A 17951-nucleotide genomic window follows, 5' to 3' on the forward strand; every position below is an offset into this window, starting at 1 on the left:
CTGCTGGGGAAACGCAGCCGATCGAGTAGCATACGTGGAAGAACATGGGGAGACAACGTTGTGTGTCGGGATCGATATTGTGATCGGATTATGTGGGCTGAACGGCCACTCCCTGCGCGGCACTGCAGTGTTCTTAGATGCTGCCTGATCCGCTGAGTGCCTCCAGCAGCCCGTGTTTTTACTCAAAATGATAGGACACGGACTCAATGCAGGCAAAGGGGATGAGTGCAGATGGGCCGGAGGGACGTCTGTGTGCCGCCGCCATGACCCGTGTGGGTCGGTGTCGCACTGGAACTTGCTCCAGCGCGCCAGGAGCCGAGGTCCTCCCAGCTCAGACCTCCAGTTTCCCACAATGCCCGGACTCCCACAATCCCACGGCGTGACCGAGCAGGCAGGCGGGCGGGCGGCGATGGCGGAGCCGGACGCCTGGGGTGAGCGCGGGATTGGGGAACCGGGCCCGGGCGGCGACGCGACGCGACGCGACTCGAGTCAGGTGGCGGCGGCGCCTCTGCCCCCCTCCCCCTCACGATCTGTCCTCCCGTTAACCGGCGGCTTCCATCTCTTGCAGACTCCGCGGACTTCGAAACCCAGGAAGAGCAGGAGACGAAGCCGGTGATCTTGGACAAATGGGAAGGCGAGGACGAGGAGGAGGACGTGAAGGTAAAGGCCGGGCCGAGCGGCCAGACCGCGCCGGGCCCAGGATCCTCGGCGTGGGGTAGAAACGTCTGGAGCCGCTGGCTCGGCCACACCCCAGGCTGCCCCCACGTTTATCCTGTGGGTGTGGGGAGTGTATGAGGACGTGGAAGGAACAACCACCCCGGACGCTGGCTGTCGCCTGCCTGGGTGAAAGTGCCAGCATGCACCCTGGACTTATGTACACGTCATGTGTTAGCCCCGCTGGGCCAAGATGTCTGTCCTTGCCTCCATAATTGGGGTTCGGTTTTCTTTTTGGCCTCATCTTTGGTAATATCTGCCTCAGTAATTTCTGGGCTAATAACCACAACAGATTTCTGTGCTCCTAAATTCTTAGCTGGGTTTAAAAGAGTCATACAGCTCGGAAACAGGCCCTTCGACTCAATTCTTCAGATGTGTCCTGCACCTCCCATTCCCAGTATCCAGTTCTTTCTATCTTTAGTTTCCCCTGAGGTCAATGTTTCCCCTCATTTATTAAGGACACTGATTAGAAGTTGGAAACAAGGAACTGCAGATGCTGGTTTACAACATAAGTGGCCATATGCTGGCACCAGCACACCCTCACTCTGTCTCTAAATAACACTTCACACGTGTTTCAGCCTATTCCCTGCCATGCTTTGTCCCGTCCCGCTACAGCTTTCTTTCCGCCCCGACAATCAGTTTAAAGAAGGGTCCCGACCTGAAACCTAGCCAATCCCAGTTGTCCTAAGATGTTGCTTAACCCGCTAAGCTACTCCAGCAACCCTGTGTCTTCTTCTAAATACGTTATTGCATTTGTTTCTCAAAAATAAACTTTATTCACAATAGGATAATGAGGCCAATACAATTCTATGCATTGGTTGAACCATGAACTCAATATATTCGCATACAGTGTATCAAAACTACTTGTGTTTCCTCCTCAAGCAATGTGAAATGTTTGAGGTGTTACCAACCAGCCTGTCAGTATGTGTGATAGTAAGATCCTAGACAGACTAAACCCAAGCAATCCAGGGAGAACGTGCAAACTTTACACAGATAGCATCCGAGGTCATTACCGAACCCGAGTGTCTTGCTCTGTGAGGCAGCAGCTTTACCAGCTGCACCACTACTGTTTGTTGGAATGTGCTCATTGGCAGCATTTACTCGTGAACACTGGGGGACACATATCTTAGTGATCTTTATGGAAAAAGTCTTGTGGTTGGTTTGCTATGCTTTTCAATAAGCTTTTCCATTCTCCCGCTTCTGATACACATTTTAGTTATGGTGAACTATGTACTTTGTTGTTTATTATGGTTTTGGGCTTAATACCTTTGTGATCAGTAATGGCAAATAAATTGCTTGCATCTTTTTGCTTCATAAAAGTTGTTATGAAACAACCTTGCCGTTCTGGGGAATTATAGTGGAAAAATGGTGAATGTTCAGTTTTCTCCATATACCTTTATCAGTGGCAATGTTTAATTCTGAAATGTTAGAGAGAAAAATGATGTTTGTCAGTAGGCTTCAGATTAGTCCTTTTGCTATTAATTTGCACCAAAGATGTTGTGAGGCGTGTTGAATTCTATTCATTCGAGTAGATTAATATGGCATCCCAAAAGTTGGTATGGATCATTGGGACAAAAAACTTTCTGGTAGTTTATTTGATTTGGGTGAGATGGGGTTGATGAAGAGTGGACTTATTATACACAGCATCACAGATTTTGGGTCTTCTGCCTACACTGTAGCAGAGGATAATATCCCATTGTGTAGGAAAGAACTGCAGATGCTTGCTTAAATTGAAAATAGGCACAAAATGCTGGAGTCACTCAGCGGGACAGGTAGCATCTCTGGAGAGAAGGAATGGGTGACGTTTCAGGTTGAAACCCTTCAGACTGGATGTTCTGACATTCAATCTCTAAGTCCTCTGACAACTTTGGTTACTTGGCTACTCCATGTGTAAAATGCTGATAAAATTCAGCGTCGCCCAAAACTGAACTCCCTTTATTGTAATTCCAGTGAAAACATTGGCTACGTAAAACAATATTGGCAAGAAGTTATACTGTAAAACTATTCTGGTCGCCCTGAATGCAAGAACAAGGGTGAAAAGTTTTAAATGTCAGCAAAATCAGTATGCTGAATTAACCCTTTAATCTTCTGCTGACTATTACAAACCATTCGAGCTTTTTCTGTCATCAGATTGATACAAGGCATTAAGCTGACTGTTGATTTTTTTAAAATGTTATTGTTCAATGAATTTCATCTTTTAAAAGCAGACTTCTGTATTTACTACTGTCATTATGGCAATCTTGGAATTAGTTTAGAAATCAATAATCACAAGTCAGAAAGCAAAGTCCAGCAATTCCGGCAAATTTTGAGTAAAAATGGAAAATGGTCGCAACGGTCAGCAGGATAGACAGCAGCCAAGGAGAATGAATGTGGCATTAATGTTTTGGGTCAATTAATTTTTTGAGACGCTGGTTTCATTTTAGGGTTGAAGAAGTGCTGAAGGTCCTGACGCATATGTTGGTAGACAAATCTCCTGGGCCTGATCAAATATACATTGTGGGAAGCTAAAGAGAAAATTGCAGGTCCCCTGGGTAAGATTTACGAGTCATCAATACAGGTGAGGTGCTAGAAGACTGGATATGTTGTGCCTCTATTCAGGAGGGGCTGTAGGGGAAAGCCTGGGAACTACAGGGCACAGAGCCTGAAATCTGAGGGATAAGATTCATGCATTTAGATGGACAAGGGCTGATTAGGGATTGTCAGCATAGTATTGTACGTGCGAGGTCATGTCTCACAAATCTGATTTAAGTTGTTTGAGGATGTGACCAAAAATGTTAATGAGGGCCGAGCTGTAGACATTTATATGGATTTCAGCAAGGTATTCAGCAACATTCCACGTGGTAGGCTGCTCTGGAAGATGATCGCATGGGATCCAAGGAGAGAGAGCTGAATGGATAGAAAATTGGAAGGAAGCAGAGGGTGATGGTGGAAGGTTGCTTTTCGGACTGGACGTCTGTGACTAGTGGTGTACCTCAGGGTTCGGTGCTGGGCCCATTGCTGTTTGTCATATATATCAGTGATTTGGATGAGAACGGGAAATCTAACATGGGCAGGACCTACACAGTAAATGGCAGGGCTTTGGGGAGTGTTGTGGAGCAGAGGGATCAAGGAGTGCAGATACATAGTTCCTTAAATGTGGTGTCATAGGGAGGCTAAAAAGGCTTTTGGGACATTGACCATCATATGTCAGAATATTGAGTATAGAAGTTGGGAGGTCGTGTTGCAGTTATACAAGACATTGGTGAGGTCACATTTAGAGTATGGTATTCAGTTTTGGGCACCTTGTTTATCGGAAAGAAGTTGTCACATTGCAAAGGGTGCAGAGAAGATTTATGAGGATGTTGCCAGGACTCAAGGGTCTGAGCTATAAGGAGAGTTTGAGTAGGCTAGGACTCTCTTCCTTGGAGTGCAGGAGTATGAGAGGTAATCTTATGGAGGAGTGCAAAATCATGGAAGGAATAGATTGGGTAAACGCATAGAGTCTCTAGCCCGGATGAGAGGAATCGAGAACCAGAGGACTTAGGTTTAAGGTGAGGAGGGAAAGATTTAATAGGAACCTGAGGGGTAACGTTTTTACACAAAGGGAGGTGGGTGCTGCCGGAGGAGGTAATTGAGGCAGGTACTATCGCAACATTTAAGAAAGATTTAAACAGGTACATGGATAATATAGGTTTAGAGGGATATGGGCCAAACGCAGGCTGGTGAGAGTCGGCAAAATTCTGACTCCCACAGCTATCTAGATTATACTTCTTCCCACCCTGCCTCCTGCAAAGACTATCCACTACTCACAATTCCTCCATCTATGCCCAAGATGAGGTGTTCCATACCAGGACATCTGAGATGTCCTCATTCTTTGGGGAACGGGGGTTTCCCTCTTCTATCATAGATGAGGCCCTCACTAGGGTCTCCTCGATATCTCGCAGCTCTGCTCTTGCTCTCCTGTCGCAACAGGGACAGTCCTCGTAGTCCTCACCTTTCACCCATCAACCGTCGCATACAGCACATAATCCTCCGACATTTTCACCACCTCCCAACGGGGTTCCACCACTAGCCACATCTTCCCATCTCCACTCCATTCCACTTTCTGCAGAAACTGTTCCCTCCGCAATTCCCTGGTTAACTCGTCCCTTTCCACCCAAACCATCCCTCCCTAGGTACTTTCCTCTGCAAATGCAGGAGATGCAACACCTGTTTTTGTACCTCCCTCCTCGACTCCATCCAAGGACCCCGATAGTGTTTCAGGTGAGGCAGAGATTTACTTGCACCTCCAACCTCATCTACTGTATCCACTGTTCTATATCAGCGAGACCAAGCGCAGGCTCAGAGATCATTTTGCTGAACACCTCTGCTCTGTCTGTCTAAACCTACCTGATCTGCCAGTTGCTAAACTCTTGAACTTCCCCTCCCATTCCCACACCGTCCTTTCTGTCCTGGGCTGCCTCCATTGTCAGGATGAGATGAGGCCCAATGCAAATTGGAAGAACATATTTTGGTTTGGGCAGCTTACACCCCAGTGGTATGAATAGTGACTTCTCTAACTTCAAGTAACCCTTGGTTTCCCTCTCTCTGCATCCCTCCCCTTCCCAGTTCTCCGTCCAGTCTGACTGTCCCCAATTACATTTTATCTCTGCTTTGTTGTCACCTCCTAGCTAACAATGATCTATTCTACATTTTCCTTGAACCCCATCTGTTTTGATGTCTTGTTTCACACCTTACGTATCCTTATCTCTGTGTCTCCTTCTCCCCTGACTCGGAGTCTGAAGATAGGTCTCGACCCGAAACGTCACCCATTATTTCTATCTAGAGATGCTGCATGTCCTGCTGATTTCTCCAGCATTTTGTGTCTACTATGCAGGCAGGTGAGACTCGTGCAGATGGGACATGTTGGTCGGCACGGGCAAATTGGGACGAACAACCTGTTTCTACGCTGTGTGACTATGACTATATGATTTGGCCTTTTATCATAGTTCGTAGTCGCGCGCACTAGAGAAAAGGCAATTCTGGATTTGGTGTTATGTAATGAACCAGATTTGAGTAGGGAGCTTAAGGTGAAGGAACCCCTAGGGCAGTGAAATTCAACTTGCAATTTGAGAGGGTAAAGCTGAAATCGAATATATCAATACACTGATGAATCGAGTAAAGGTAACTAGAGGCATGAGGGAGGAGGTGTTTAAAGTTGATTGGAAGGGATCCCAAGCAGGATTGATATTGGAACAGCATGGCAGGATTTCTGAGAGTAATTCGGAAGACTCGTGATCTTTTCAACCCAAAGGGAAAGAAGCATGCTAAGTGCAGAATAAGGTGCCAGTGGCTGACAAAGGAAGTCAAAGACAGTATAAAAGCAGAATAGAAGGCATATAGTATAGCAATTGGTGGGAAATTAGAGGATTTGGGGAGCTTTTAACAACCAACAGAAAGCAACTTAAAAAAAGCAAAAAGGGGTGAAAAGATTAAATAGGAAAGGACACTTAGTCAATAATATAAAAGATGACACCAACCATTTTAATGTATATAGTAAGTTTACATTCATACAGTAAGTTTGCAGATGACACCAAAATTGGCAGTGTTGTCAAAGTATACAGCAGAAAATAGATCATCTGTAGAAATGGGCAGAGAAATGACGGATGGAGTTTACTCCAAACAAATGTGAAACGTTACGCTTTGAGAGGTCGAAAGTAAGAGGAAAGTATATAGTTAATGGCAAGATCCTTCATTGATATCTTTTGGCTGTTTCCATTACAAATTGTTCATCAAAACTATGCAAATATATTACTGGTTCCATCTCCTTGATGTCTTTATAATTCTTCAGCCTATATCATGAGGAATTTCGAACAAATTCTGCTTCAAATTGCCCGACATTTTCCTATTTGACTGTGTTTAAAGGTGATTTTTTCAAAGGGCAAAATGTGTAGCTTGCTAAAGGAAGCTGTAAATTTAGTGAGTCCTAATTCAAATATTTGCCTGATAATATGTTGGAGATGTTGATACAGACTAGTATTCCAGCTCTGCAATATCAACTCTACTGATTTGAATGTGTTCTCAAGTTCTTAACTTCTAAAGAATTGTTAGAAAGAAAGTTTAGCAGCTTTAGGGAATGACATTGGGTAATGGAAGTATAAAATGGGCTACCTATCTGGTGGCTAATTATAGTGTCATTTGCAGGCAATTGCGATTTAATTGAGGGCTGAAATAAAAACTGAAAACACTGAAAAAGCCGACTGGATCAGGCTGCATTTGTGGGAAGAGAATCATATTTAATATTTCAGGTCAAGGTCTCTTCAGCAGAACGGATGAATCACTTGAAACATTAAATCTGTTTCTCCTTCCACAGATGCTGCTTGACCTGCTGAGTGTTTCCAACATTTTCTGTTTTAATTTCAGATTTTCAACATGGCAATTAAAAAAAAGTTATTGTCATGAAACTAACGTGATGAAAACATTAGATCCGAAATGAATAAATTCAATATAACCAATCCCAAGTTAGATTTTGAAATTCTGTGCATTCTTTTTGTAGTTAATATCAACTTCCCAGTGGTGGTTCATACACATCGTGCAATTGGTTTGCTGATCGGGAAGCCTTTTAGTATTTCACCAACGTATTATTTCTTGTGTAAGCTAAGCCACCAAATATCCCAAGGCTACAGTGGAACCTGATTGAGGTCTGATTACTGTTCTCACATACAGTTTACTGCCTGAGGTCACTGAAGCCAATAGAGAAAAACCAGGAACAACCTGTTCCTTCTATTCCCCGCTATGTGGCTATCCTGAGATCAGCTCATGATCAACTGGCTGATATCTTCTGATTAATGTCTTAATAGTACCCCATTGATAAGGTACATGAGGATTTAAATGATTTAATGTTTCTTCATAAGATTCATTTTCACAAATATATTTACTCTTTGTATAACACGAGGGCACAAAACCCTAAATTAAATCTATTTTAGCGTAGTTTTGGTGTGGATCAATCTCATTTTACTTGTTACAACTTCAGTGGAACATTTGGGACAATTTGCTACATTTTCGATGGAAGATCTTGCATCAACAAATGGTCATTTAAATTGTCTTTGTTTCCATAGGACAACTGGGATGATGAAGAGGAAAAGAAACTTAGGGCAGGTAAAAATGAAGATTGCTTTATAACTTTAAGGGAGACACAAAAAGCTGTAGGAACTCAGCGAGACAGACAGCATCTCTGGAGAGAAGGAATGGGTGACTTTTCGGGTCGAGACCCTTCTTCAGACTAGTCAGGGGAATGGGAAACGAGAGATATAGACGTTGATGTAGAGAGATAAAGAACAATGAACGAAAAATATACAAAAAAATAACGATGATAAAGAAAACAGGCCATTGTAAGCTGTTGGGTGAAAACGAGAAGCTGGTGCGACTTAGGTGGGGGAGGGATACTGAGAGGGGATGCTGGGGTTACTTGAAGTTAGAGAAATCAAATTCAAACCACGGCTGTAAGCTGCCCAAGCGAAATATGAGATGCTGTTCCTCCAATGTGCATTTAGCCTCACTCTGACAATGGAGAAGACCTAGGATAGAAAGGTCATTGTGGGAATGGGAAGGAAAATTAATGTGTTTAGCAACCGGGAGATCAGGTAGATGCAGGCGGACTGAGCGAAGGTGTTCAACGAAACGATTGCCCAGTCTACGTTTAGTCTCACCGATGTACAAGAGTCCACATCTTGAGCAATGGATACAGTAGATGACCTGTGAGTCATGATAGAAATAAATAAAAATATGAGAGGTATAGATAGGATAGGCAGTCAGAATCTTTTCCCAGGATGTAAAAATTAAATACTGCAGGGCATAGCTTTAAGGTGATTGGGCAAAGTTTAAAGGAGATGCGTGGGATGTTTTTTTACACAGGGTGGAGACACTACAGGGGGTGGTAGTTAAAGCAGATGTATTGGTGGTATTTAAAAGACTTTTGGAAAGGCAAATGGATATGCAGGGGGTGGAGTGATATGGGTTATGTGCAGGTAGATAGGTGCACATAACTGGGAGGGGATGGAGAAAGAGAGAAAGCAAGGGTTATTTGAAGTTAGAGAAGTCAATGTTCATACCTCTGGGGTGTAAGCTATCCAAAATGCTGGAGTAAGTCAGCGGGACAGGCAGCATCTCTGGAGAGAAGGAATGGGTGACATTTCGGGTCGAGACGCTTCTTCAGACTGGTGTCAGGAGTGGGCGGGACAGAGATAGAATTTAGTCAGAGACAGTAAGAATGGTGGGAGAACTGGGAGGGGATGGAGAGAGAGAGAAAGCAAGGGTTATTTGAAGTTAGAGAAGTCAATGTTCATACCTAGGGTGTAAGCTACCCAAACGAAATATGAGGTGCTGTTCCTCCAATTTGTGCTGAACCTCACTCTGACAATGGAGGAGGCCCAGGACAGAAAGGTCAGATTGGGAATGGGAGGGGGAGTTAAAGTGCTGAGCAACCGGGAGATCAGGTAAGGTTAAGGCGGACTGAGCGGAGGTGTTCAGCGAAACAATCGCTGAGCCTGTGCTTGGTTAAGTGATGGTCTTGGCATTATGTTTAACACAGACACTGTGGACCAAAGGGCCTGTTCTTGTGCTGTACTGTTATATGTTTTATGTCTGAACAATGTTGCAACATGATGTGCCAACTCTCATACTCAATGTTTTGGCCTATGTTGTCAAGCATAGCCCCCATCCACCTATGTCGCCACTTTCAGTGAGCTATGGACTTTCACCGCAAGGCCTCTGTGCATCATTGCCCCTAATCTCCCTGCCATTTACTCCATATATCCTGCCGTGCGGTGACTTCCCAAATGTATTACTTCATACTTGTTTGGATTCATTTCCATCTGCCCCGTTTCACCCAACTATCCAGCTGATCTATATCCCACTGTGCCCTTAGACAACCATCATTGACTATGGTTCCACCAATTTTTGTGTCATGTACAAACTTACTAATCACTACGTTCTCGTTCAAGCCATTTTTATATAATATAAACAACAAAGATCCCAGTAAAGTCCTTGTGGTACACTACTTGTAAGAGTTCCAGCTATAAAACACTAATCCACCACAACTTTCTGTCTCCTTGCACCAATTTTGAATCAATTTTGCCAACATGCCTTGGGTCCTATAAGTCTTAACCTATTGGATCAACATACCATGCAAGACCTTGCCAAAAGCCTTATTAAAGTCCATGTAAACCAAGTCTACTGCCCTAGACAATAGACAATAGGTGCAGGAGTAGGCCATTCAGCCCTTCAAGCCAGCACCGCCATTCAATGCGATCATGGCTGATCACTCTCAATCAGTACCCCGTTCCTGCCTTCTCCCCGTACCCCCTCACTCCGCTATCCTTAAGAGCTCTATCCAGCTCTCTCTTGAAAGCATCCAACGAACTGGCCTCCACTGCCTTCTGAGGCAGAGAATTCCACACCTTCACCACTCTCTGACTGAAAAAGTTCTTCCTCATCTCCGTTCTAAATGGCCTACCCCTTATTCTTAAACTGTGGCCCCTTGTTCTGGACTCCCCCAACATTGGGAACATGTTTCCTGCCTCTAATGTGTCCAATCCCCTAATTATCTTATATGTTTCAATAAGATCCCCCCTCATCCTTCTAAATTCCAGTGTATACAAGCCTAATTGCTCCAGCCTTTCAACATACGACAGTCCCGCCATTCCGGGAATTAACCTAGTGAACCTACGCAGCACGCCCTCAATAGCAAGAATATCCTTCCTCAAATTTGGAGACCAAAACTGCACACAGTACTCCAGGTGCAGTCTCACCAGGGCCCAGTACAACTGTAGAAGGACCTCTTTGCTCCTGTACTCAACTCCTCTTGTTATGAAGGCCAACATTCCATTGGCTTTCTTCACTGCCTGTTGTACCTGCATGCTTCCTTTCAGTGACTGATGCACTAGGACACCCAGATCTCGTTGAACATCCCCACTTCCTAACTTGACACCATTCAGATAATAATCTGCCTTTCTATTCTTACTTCCAAAGTGAATAACCTCACACTTATCTACATTAAACTGCATCTGCCATGTATCCGCCCACTCACACAACCTGTCCAAGTCACCCTGCAGCCTTATTGCATCTTCCTCACAATTCACACTACCCCCCAGCTTAGTATCATCTGCAAATTTGCTAATGGTACTTTTAATCCCTTCATCTAAGTCATTAATGTATATCGTAAATAGCTGGGGTCCCAGCACCGAACCTTGCGGTACCCCACTGGTCACTGCCTGCCATTCCGAAAGGGACCCATTTATCCCCACTCTTTGCTTTCTGTCTGTCAACCAATTTTCTATCCATGTCAGTACCCTACCCCCAATACCATGTGCTCTAATTTTGCCCACTAATCTCCTATGTGGGACATTGTCGAAGGCTTTCTGAAAGTCGAGGTACACCACATCCACCGACTCTCCCCTGTCAATTTTCCTAGTTACATCCTCAAAAAATTCCAGTAGATTTGTCAAGCATGATTTCCCCTTCGTAAATCCATGCTGACTCGGAATGATCCTGTTACCGCTATCCAAATGCTCAGCAATTTCGTCTTTTATAATTGACTCCAGCATCTTCCCCACCACTGATGTCAGACTAACTGGTCTATAATTACCCGTTTTCTCTCTCCCTCCTTTCTTAAAAAGTGGGATAACATTTGCTATCCTCCAATCCACAGGAACTGATCCTGAATCTATAGAACATTGAAAAATGATCTCCAATGCTTCCACTATTTCTAGAGCCACCTCCTTAAGTACCCTGGGATGCAGACCATCAGGCCCTGGGGATTTATCAGCCTTCAGTTCCATCAGTCTACCCAAAACCATTTCCTGCCTAATGTGGATTTCCTTCAGTTCCTCCATCACCCTAGGTTCTCCGGCCCCTAGAACATTTGGGAGATTGTGTGTATCTTCCTCAGTGAAGACAGATCCAAAGTAACGGTTTAACTGTCTTCATCAATTGTCTTTGTTACCTCTTACCTTCTCAAAAAGTAAAATTTGCGAGACATGATCTCCTCTGCACAAAACCATATTGGACTAATTAGTCACAACCTTTCCAAGTGAACCTATATTCTCTACCTTGGAATCTTCTCCAACAACATTCCTGCTACTGATGTAAGTACTGCCAGACAATCGTTTCTTGGCTTGTCCCTACTGCCCCTTTTGAACAACATCATCCAGTCTTCTCGAACCTCACCAATGGCTAATAAATATACAATATATCTCTGTCAATCTTTGTTAAAGTTCTCTCCTATAAACCCTATAGACCTCAAAATGTTCAATATCAATTCACTACTCTTAACATATGCTTCCCATGATCAATCCTTCAAAATCCTTTAAGGTTATCTAATCGTACCATCTTTGCTTTTTTACCTTTGCAGGAGCATGCTGACTCTAAACTCTTACTTATTAGATGCTGTTTTCGATCCTTCCCCTTTTAACGATCCTTCCATAAGCTAGAGACAGTTCTATTCTCTTCTATCTCATTGTGGACATCGGACATCGTCTCTGAAACTGATGCACTACAATGATAATTATATTCTGCACTTTGTATCTTTCCCATCACTCTACTCATTTACTTGAGTTTGGCTTGATTGTCTTTATGTATAGTATTATCTGATTCGATATGATAGATGCAAAAGAAAGCTTGATACATGTGACAAATAAACCAAAACCTAAATACAAAATGGAAATAGAACTCCATCCACTAAACCCACAGACAAATGAAAACATTATGTTGGATATTGTAGGTCAGATCGAAATGGCAAAACTAAATGCATCATGTTTACTTATAACTGATAAAATGATATAAGCCATGTCACCAGCTGGGGTGCTGATCTTTCTGGAATTCTTAATACAGAATTCAAGGTTTCAGAAAAGAAGAAATTAAGTGACAGGATTAAAGAGAAAGAGGAAAAAGAGAAGCAACTGAAGAAGAAAACCGCAGCTCTAAAAAATGTAAGTTGCTTCTTTTCATGGGGATATTTCTGCGAGCATCTCCAGCCAGTAGAGGGCCCTTGCGGGGGAATTGAATCCCATTATAGATTATAAATGTGGCAGTGAAATGCTCGAGCGTTCAGCATTGACCTAAATTCAGGACTAAACACAAAGCGGTCAGGATGTACACTTTTGCTGAACCCCTCCCTTGGAAATTTGGGAATGCAAAAGGAGTTTTAACTGCAACAGTAAATATTCATTGTAATCTTATTACAGAAGTAAAAGGTGGCATTTGAGGTTTGTTTTATCACATTTCTGCCAGTATTATTTTGTTTTACATTTGTTTTTTATAACGGTGATATGTTATCTGACCTCAGGCAAACATCCCACATATTGGTATTTAAGCAGACTTCAAAGTCACAACTCAATCCCTGTTTTAAGATCATTCATTGGCTCATTATATTTCTTTAAAATTTGCTCTCACATTTTTAACACAGACAGTGAATGCAAACATGTTAGACAATAGACAATAGGTGCAGGAATAGGCCATTCGGCCCTTCGAGCCAGCACCACTAGGAGTTACTAAATGTGAATTCAAATCCCAGCATGGCAGTTTGACAACTTGGTCCAAATTAATTATAAAGCAGTTCTCAGTACAAGTGACTGTCAAGGTAGTGGATTGTTCCAAAACCTAGTTGATTTACTCATGTTCTTTAGGAAGTTGCCCAGTTTGGATCTGTATGCAACTCCAGCCCAACATCAACTTGGTTGACTCTTAATTGCCCTTGGCATAACATTGCACTGTTTCGACCTTAGGCAGTTCAGGAAGGTGGTCCATTTCCTCCTTAACCTAGTCAGGAAAAGGCATTGTCATGTCTTGAGAATAAATGAATATAGAATTTGTTAAATAATGAGGAATAGGAAAAGTAAACATTTACAGGTGTGGTATTTTGATGTTACTGAGAGGTACTGTAGGCACGTCATACTGCAGCAGTCTAACATTTCTTTTAAGTCGTTAAACGCGCAGGAACCAGCAGAGCTCTCGACAGAGGAACAACTAGCAGAGAAACTTCGACTAGCGAAGCTACAGGAGCAGGCAGACTTGGAAGTTGCGAAGGACACATTTGGTAAGCTGGCAATGAATGTTCTTTAAGTTAAATTTGGATACAGCATTATTTGGATAGTTTCTTGTTGATAGAGTATCCAAGGTGATAGTGTGGCACTGCATGTGTGCCCAGCGTTTTCTGAAATTATTTGGCTCTAATTTCAATTGATTTTCAGTAAAGTGCTGCTAGAACTACCCTGGGCACAATCACCTTGTTTTTTATGCTCTGTGGCAAAGTGTTAACAGTTTCAGAAACTGTGAGTCTGAAGGCTGTTTGATTTGTTTAACTGAGCTAAACTGACCAAGAACTTCCCAACACAAATCCCTGGTCAACATGGAATTAACTAAAGTTAGCCAGGGAATGAAGAGATTTAATCACTAGGCTGTTACTGAAATTAAGCAGTCTAATTTGCAGTGGAAGTGCCTTGCCTGTTTTCATTTGTGAGAGACTGATGTCTCTGGCATGGCCAGGGTTTTCTGCCCATCCATAATTGTCCCAGTGAATTTATTTGTGAGCTGCTGCCTTGAACTGCTGCAAACCTTGTGGAGCTACGCTGAGTGTTTCCCATGTTTGATGGATGTGGAGGACTTTGCAGCTGAAACGCAGCCCATAAAATGGAAAAAATAATTAACAAAGCCTTGCACCTACTGAAGAGTGTTAGCTAATTGTGCCTCAGACCTTGACTGAGAACATCATGATGATGGGGGTAAATTGATCACTTGATATCCTTCTACTTGATCTGATGCCAGGCTCTCATGTTAATTGCACATTTAAATTTAAGCTATAAAAGAAATTTGGAAGGCTCTGGAATAAGGGACAGGGTGTGGAACTTTTTTAATTACTTTTAAACTGGCACAGATGCAATGCATTGAATAGCCTCCTGAGGGGGATGATGATCAAGGAATTTAGAGCAGCAATTGGAGTAAAATGATGCAGTTCTGTTTTTCTGCTATAGATGGGGCTGAAACACCATGGGCAAAGCTGCATGGATGTTTGAAGTCAGGACATTTTAATATGTCTGTTTGCACTTAGACTTGGACTTTTGAGAGGTTCAATTTGCAGAAAAAATGATTTTCTATTGCTTTTACCTCATGTGAGCAATTCCATTTCATAAGCACAGCAGAATCTGCCCGTTGTGATTTTTCAGGTCCAGGGCTATCTAGCTGCACTCCATTCAATCATTTAAGCACATTTTAAAAATAGAAGGCCTCACCTTTGACATTCAGTGTCGCACATTCTGCATTTTCTGAAGTCAGCAGATATTTACGTATGTCCAGAATAGTTAGCTATTTTTCAGAATTAGTTTGTTGGTCTTTCTCAAAGATGAAGGATCACAGCACTTACAATAAAGCCTGGAACTTTTGCTGCAGTTCTCGAATTGCTATTTAAATCCATTTTGAAAGTTTATTCAAATTCTGTGCAAATTCTAGTGTAAAGCGCAGTAGCTATAAATGAGTTTGTTGATGTCTTTTCATTTTTTTAGTTCTGGAAGGAAATGGTCAATCTAATGTGATCCTAGTATAGCCTTTCACAGAGACAATTAGATGGTTCAAATGTTAAAATATTAGCACGTGAAATAGAATCTTGCACAGTTTTGGTTTGGAAGAGCTGAATCAGTTTATACCACGTCTCAATTGTTTGCAATAAAACTAAATTAGCCCTTTCTAACAGCCTTTTTGAAAGTTCTATATTTGTCTATTGTTTTTTTGTCAAGTTTCTGGGTTCTTGCTTTTGAATAGTTGAGGTAATACATAGATACATAGACAATAGGTGCAGGAGTAGGCCATTTGGCCCTTCTAGCCAGCACCGCCATTCAATGTGATCATGGCTGATCATCCACAATCAGTACCCCGTTCCTGCCTTCTCCCCAAATCCCTTGATTCCGCTAGCTCTAAAAGCTCCATCTAATTCTCTTTTGAATGCATCCAATGAATCAGCCTTCTGAGGCAGAGAATTCCACAAATTCACAACTCTGGGTGAAAAAGTATTTCCTCATCTCAGTTCCAAATGACTTACCCCTTATTCTTAAACTGTGGCCCCTGGTTCAGGACTCCCCCAACATCGGGAACATGTTTCCTGCATCTAGCGTGTCCAATCCCTTAATAATTTTATATGTTTCTATAAGATCCCCTCTCATCATTCTAAATTCCTGTGAATACAAGCCCAGTCGCTCCATTCTTTCATCATATGACAGTCCCGCCATCCTGGGAATTAACCTCGTGAACCTATGCTGCACTCCCTCAATAGCAAGAATATCCTTCCTCAAATTAGGAGACCAAAACTGTACACAATACTCCAGGTGTAGTCTCACCAGGGCCCTGTACAACTGCAGAAAGACCTCTTCGCTTCTATACTCAACTCCTCTCGTTATCATATCATCATATCATATATATACAGCCGGAAACAAGCCTTTTCGGCCCACCAAGTCCGTGCCACCCAGCGATCCCCGTACATTAACACTATCCTACACCCACTAGGGACAATTTTTACATTTACCCAGCCAATTAACCTACATACCTGTACGTCTTTGGAGTGTGGGAGGAAACCGAAGATCTCGGAGAAAACCCACGCAGGTCACGGGGAGAACGTACAAACTCCTTACAGTGCAGCACCCGTAGTCAGGATCGAACCTGAGTCTCCGGCGCTGCATTCGCTGTAAAGCAGCAACTCTACCGCTGCGCTACCGTGCCGACATGTTATGACGGCCAACATGCCATTATCTTTCTTCACTGCCTGCTGTACTTGCATGCTTACTTTTAGTGACTGATGTACAAGGATACCCAGGTCTCGTACTTCCCCTTTTCCTAACCTGACACCATCCAGATAATAATCTGTCTTCCTGTTCTTGCCACCAAACCTCACATTTATCCACATTATACTGCATCTGCTATGCATCTGTCCACTCACCCAACCTGCATCCTCTTCACAGTTCACACTACCACCCAGCTTTGTGTCATCTGCAAATTTGCTAATGTTACTTTTAATTCCTTCATCTAAATCATTAATGCATATTGCAAATAGCTGCAGTCCCAACACCGAGCCTTGCACACCCAACTAGTCACTGCCTGCCATTCTGAAAGGGACCCGTTAATCCCTACTCTTTGCTTCCTGTCTGCCAACCAATTTTCTATCCGTGTCAAAACCCTACCCTTAATACCATGTGCTCTAATTTTGTCCACTAATCTAATCTAATGAAGAACTGCGCCGCACCCAGGTGGAAGATTCAGATAACTTTGTTGTGCACTATGACTTGGGGAGAGCAGTAGTTGGCATTGATCGGCTTGGTAGGGCAAGAGGTGCATAAAATAAGGACTTGGTTGTCAAATGTCTTGGCTTAATCTGATTTCCTGCGAGAATTTCATCCTTGAGCAGTTGGAAATATAATAATTGTGGGGTTTTTTCCTGGATTTTCGAGAACCAAAATTTATTTTAAATCATAGGTTGAATTGAGATACTCACAAGTTGTGAAATTGTACCTGCTTCTGTTAGTATGTGGCTATTTAAAGAAGGAGTGAAAACTTGGAAATATTTTTTAAAACTGCAGATGCTGGAAATCTAAAATAAAATCAGAAAATGCTGGATAAAGTCAGCAGGGCTGGCTGCAGTATTTGGAATTCTGACAAAGAGTTTTCCATCTTAAAAGTAAACTCTGTTTCTCGTCCTACAGATGCTTCATTTTAATTTGAAACTCAGTGGTTGTTGTGAAAACTTAATTGGTATACCAGCACTGTGCCACAATGGGGAAACCAGTGTTTAAACTGAGTCTACCCAGAGGGTGGTGTTCCAAATCATATAAATATAAATTTAGGGCGTTTAAAATTTTTAAGAATCGGGATTGATCTATTTTTGTTGGATAGCCATTAAAGAGTAAGTTCATAAGTGATAGGAGCAGAATTGGGCCATTCGGACCATCAAGGCTGAAGAAGGATCTCGACCCAAAATGTCACCCATTCCTTCTCTCCAGAGATGCTGCCTGGCCCGCTGAGTTACTCCAGCATTTTGTGTCTATTTTAAGTCTACTCCACCATTCAATCATGGCAGATCTATCTTTCCCTCTATTTAAAAGATGCACATAATGAAGCTGAGGTACAGATCTATGATAATGACAGTATAGACTTGAAGGGCAGGCTGACCTACTTTTGTTCAGTTATAGCACATGTACCCACTAGCCAGTCATTGGACAGAGGGTTCTAGAGCAGACTTGATG

General features: G+C 42.8%; 1 protein-coding gene across 1 annotated transcript in view; it reads left to right on the forward strand.

Moving 5' to 3' along the window:
* Window positions 1–366: 366 nt before the first annotated feature.
* Window positions 367–17951, forward strand: part of LOC144608973 (eukaryotic translation initiation factor 3 subunit J-like) — a 30202-nt gene continuing 12617 nt past the window's right edge. Inside the window, exons 1-5 of the mRNA XM_078427251.1 lie at window positions 367–431; window positions 569–660; window positions 7791–7830; window positions 12562–12659; window positions 13651–13765. Of these exons, the coding sequence (XP_078283377.1) occupies window positions 410–431; window positions 569–660; window positions 7791–7830; window positions 12562–12659; window positions 13651–13765 (367 nt within the window). The 5' untranslated portion in view covers window positions 367–409. The remainder of the gene's footprint in view (window positions 432–568; window positions 661–7790; window positions 7831–12561; window positions 12660–13650; window positions 13766–17951) is intronic.

Source organism: Rhinoraja longicauda, chromosome 33 (genome assembly GCF_053455715.1).
Source record: "Rhinoraja longicauda isolate Sanriku21f chromosome 33, sRhiLon1.1, whole genome shotgun sequence".
NCBI lineage: Eukaryota > Metazoa > Chordata > Chondrichthyes > Rajiformes > Arhynchobatidae > Rhinoraja > Rhinoraja longicauda.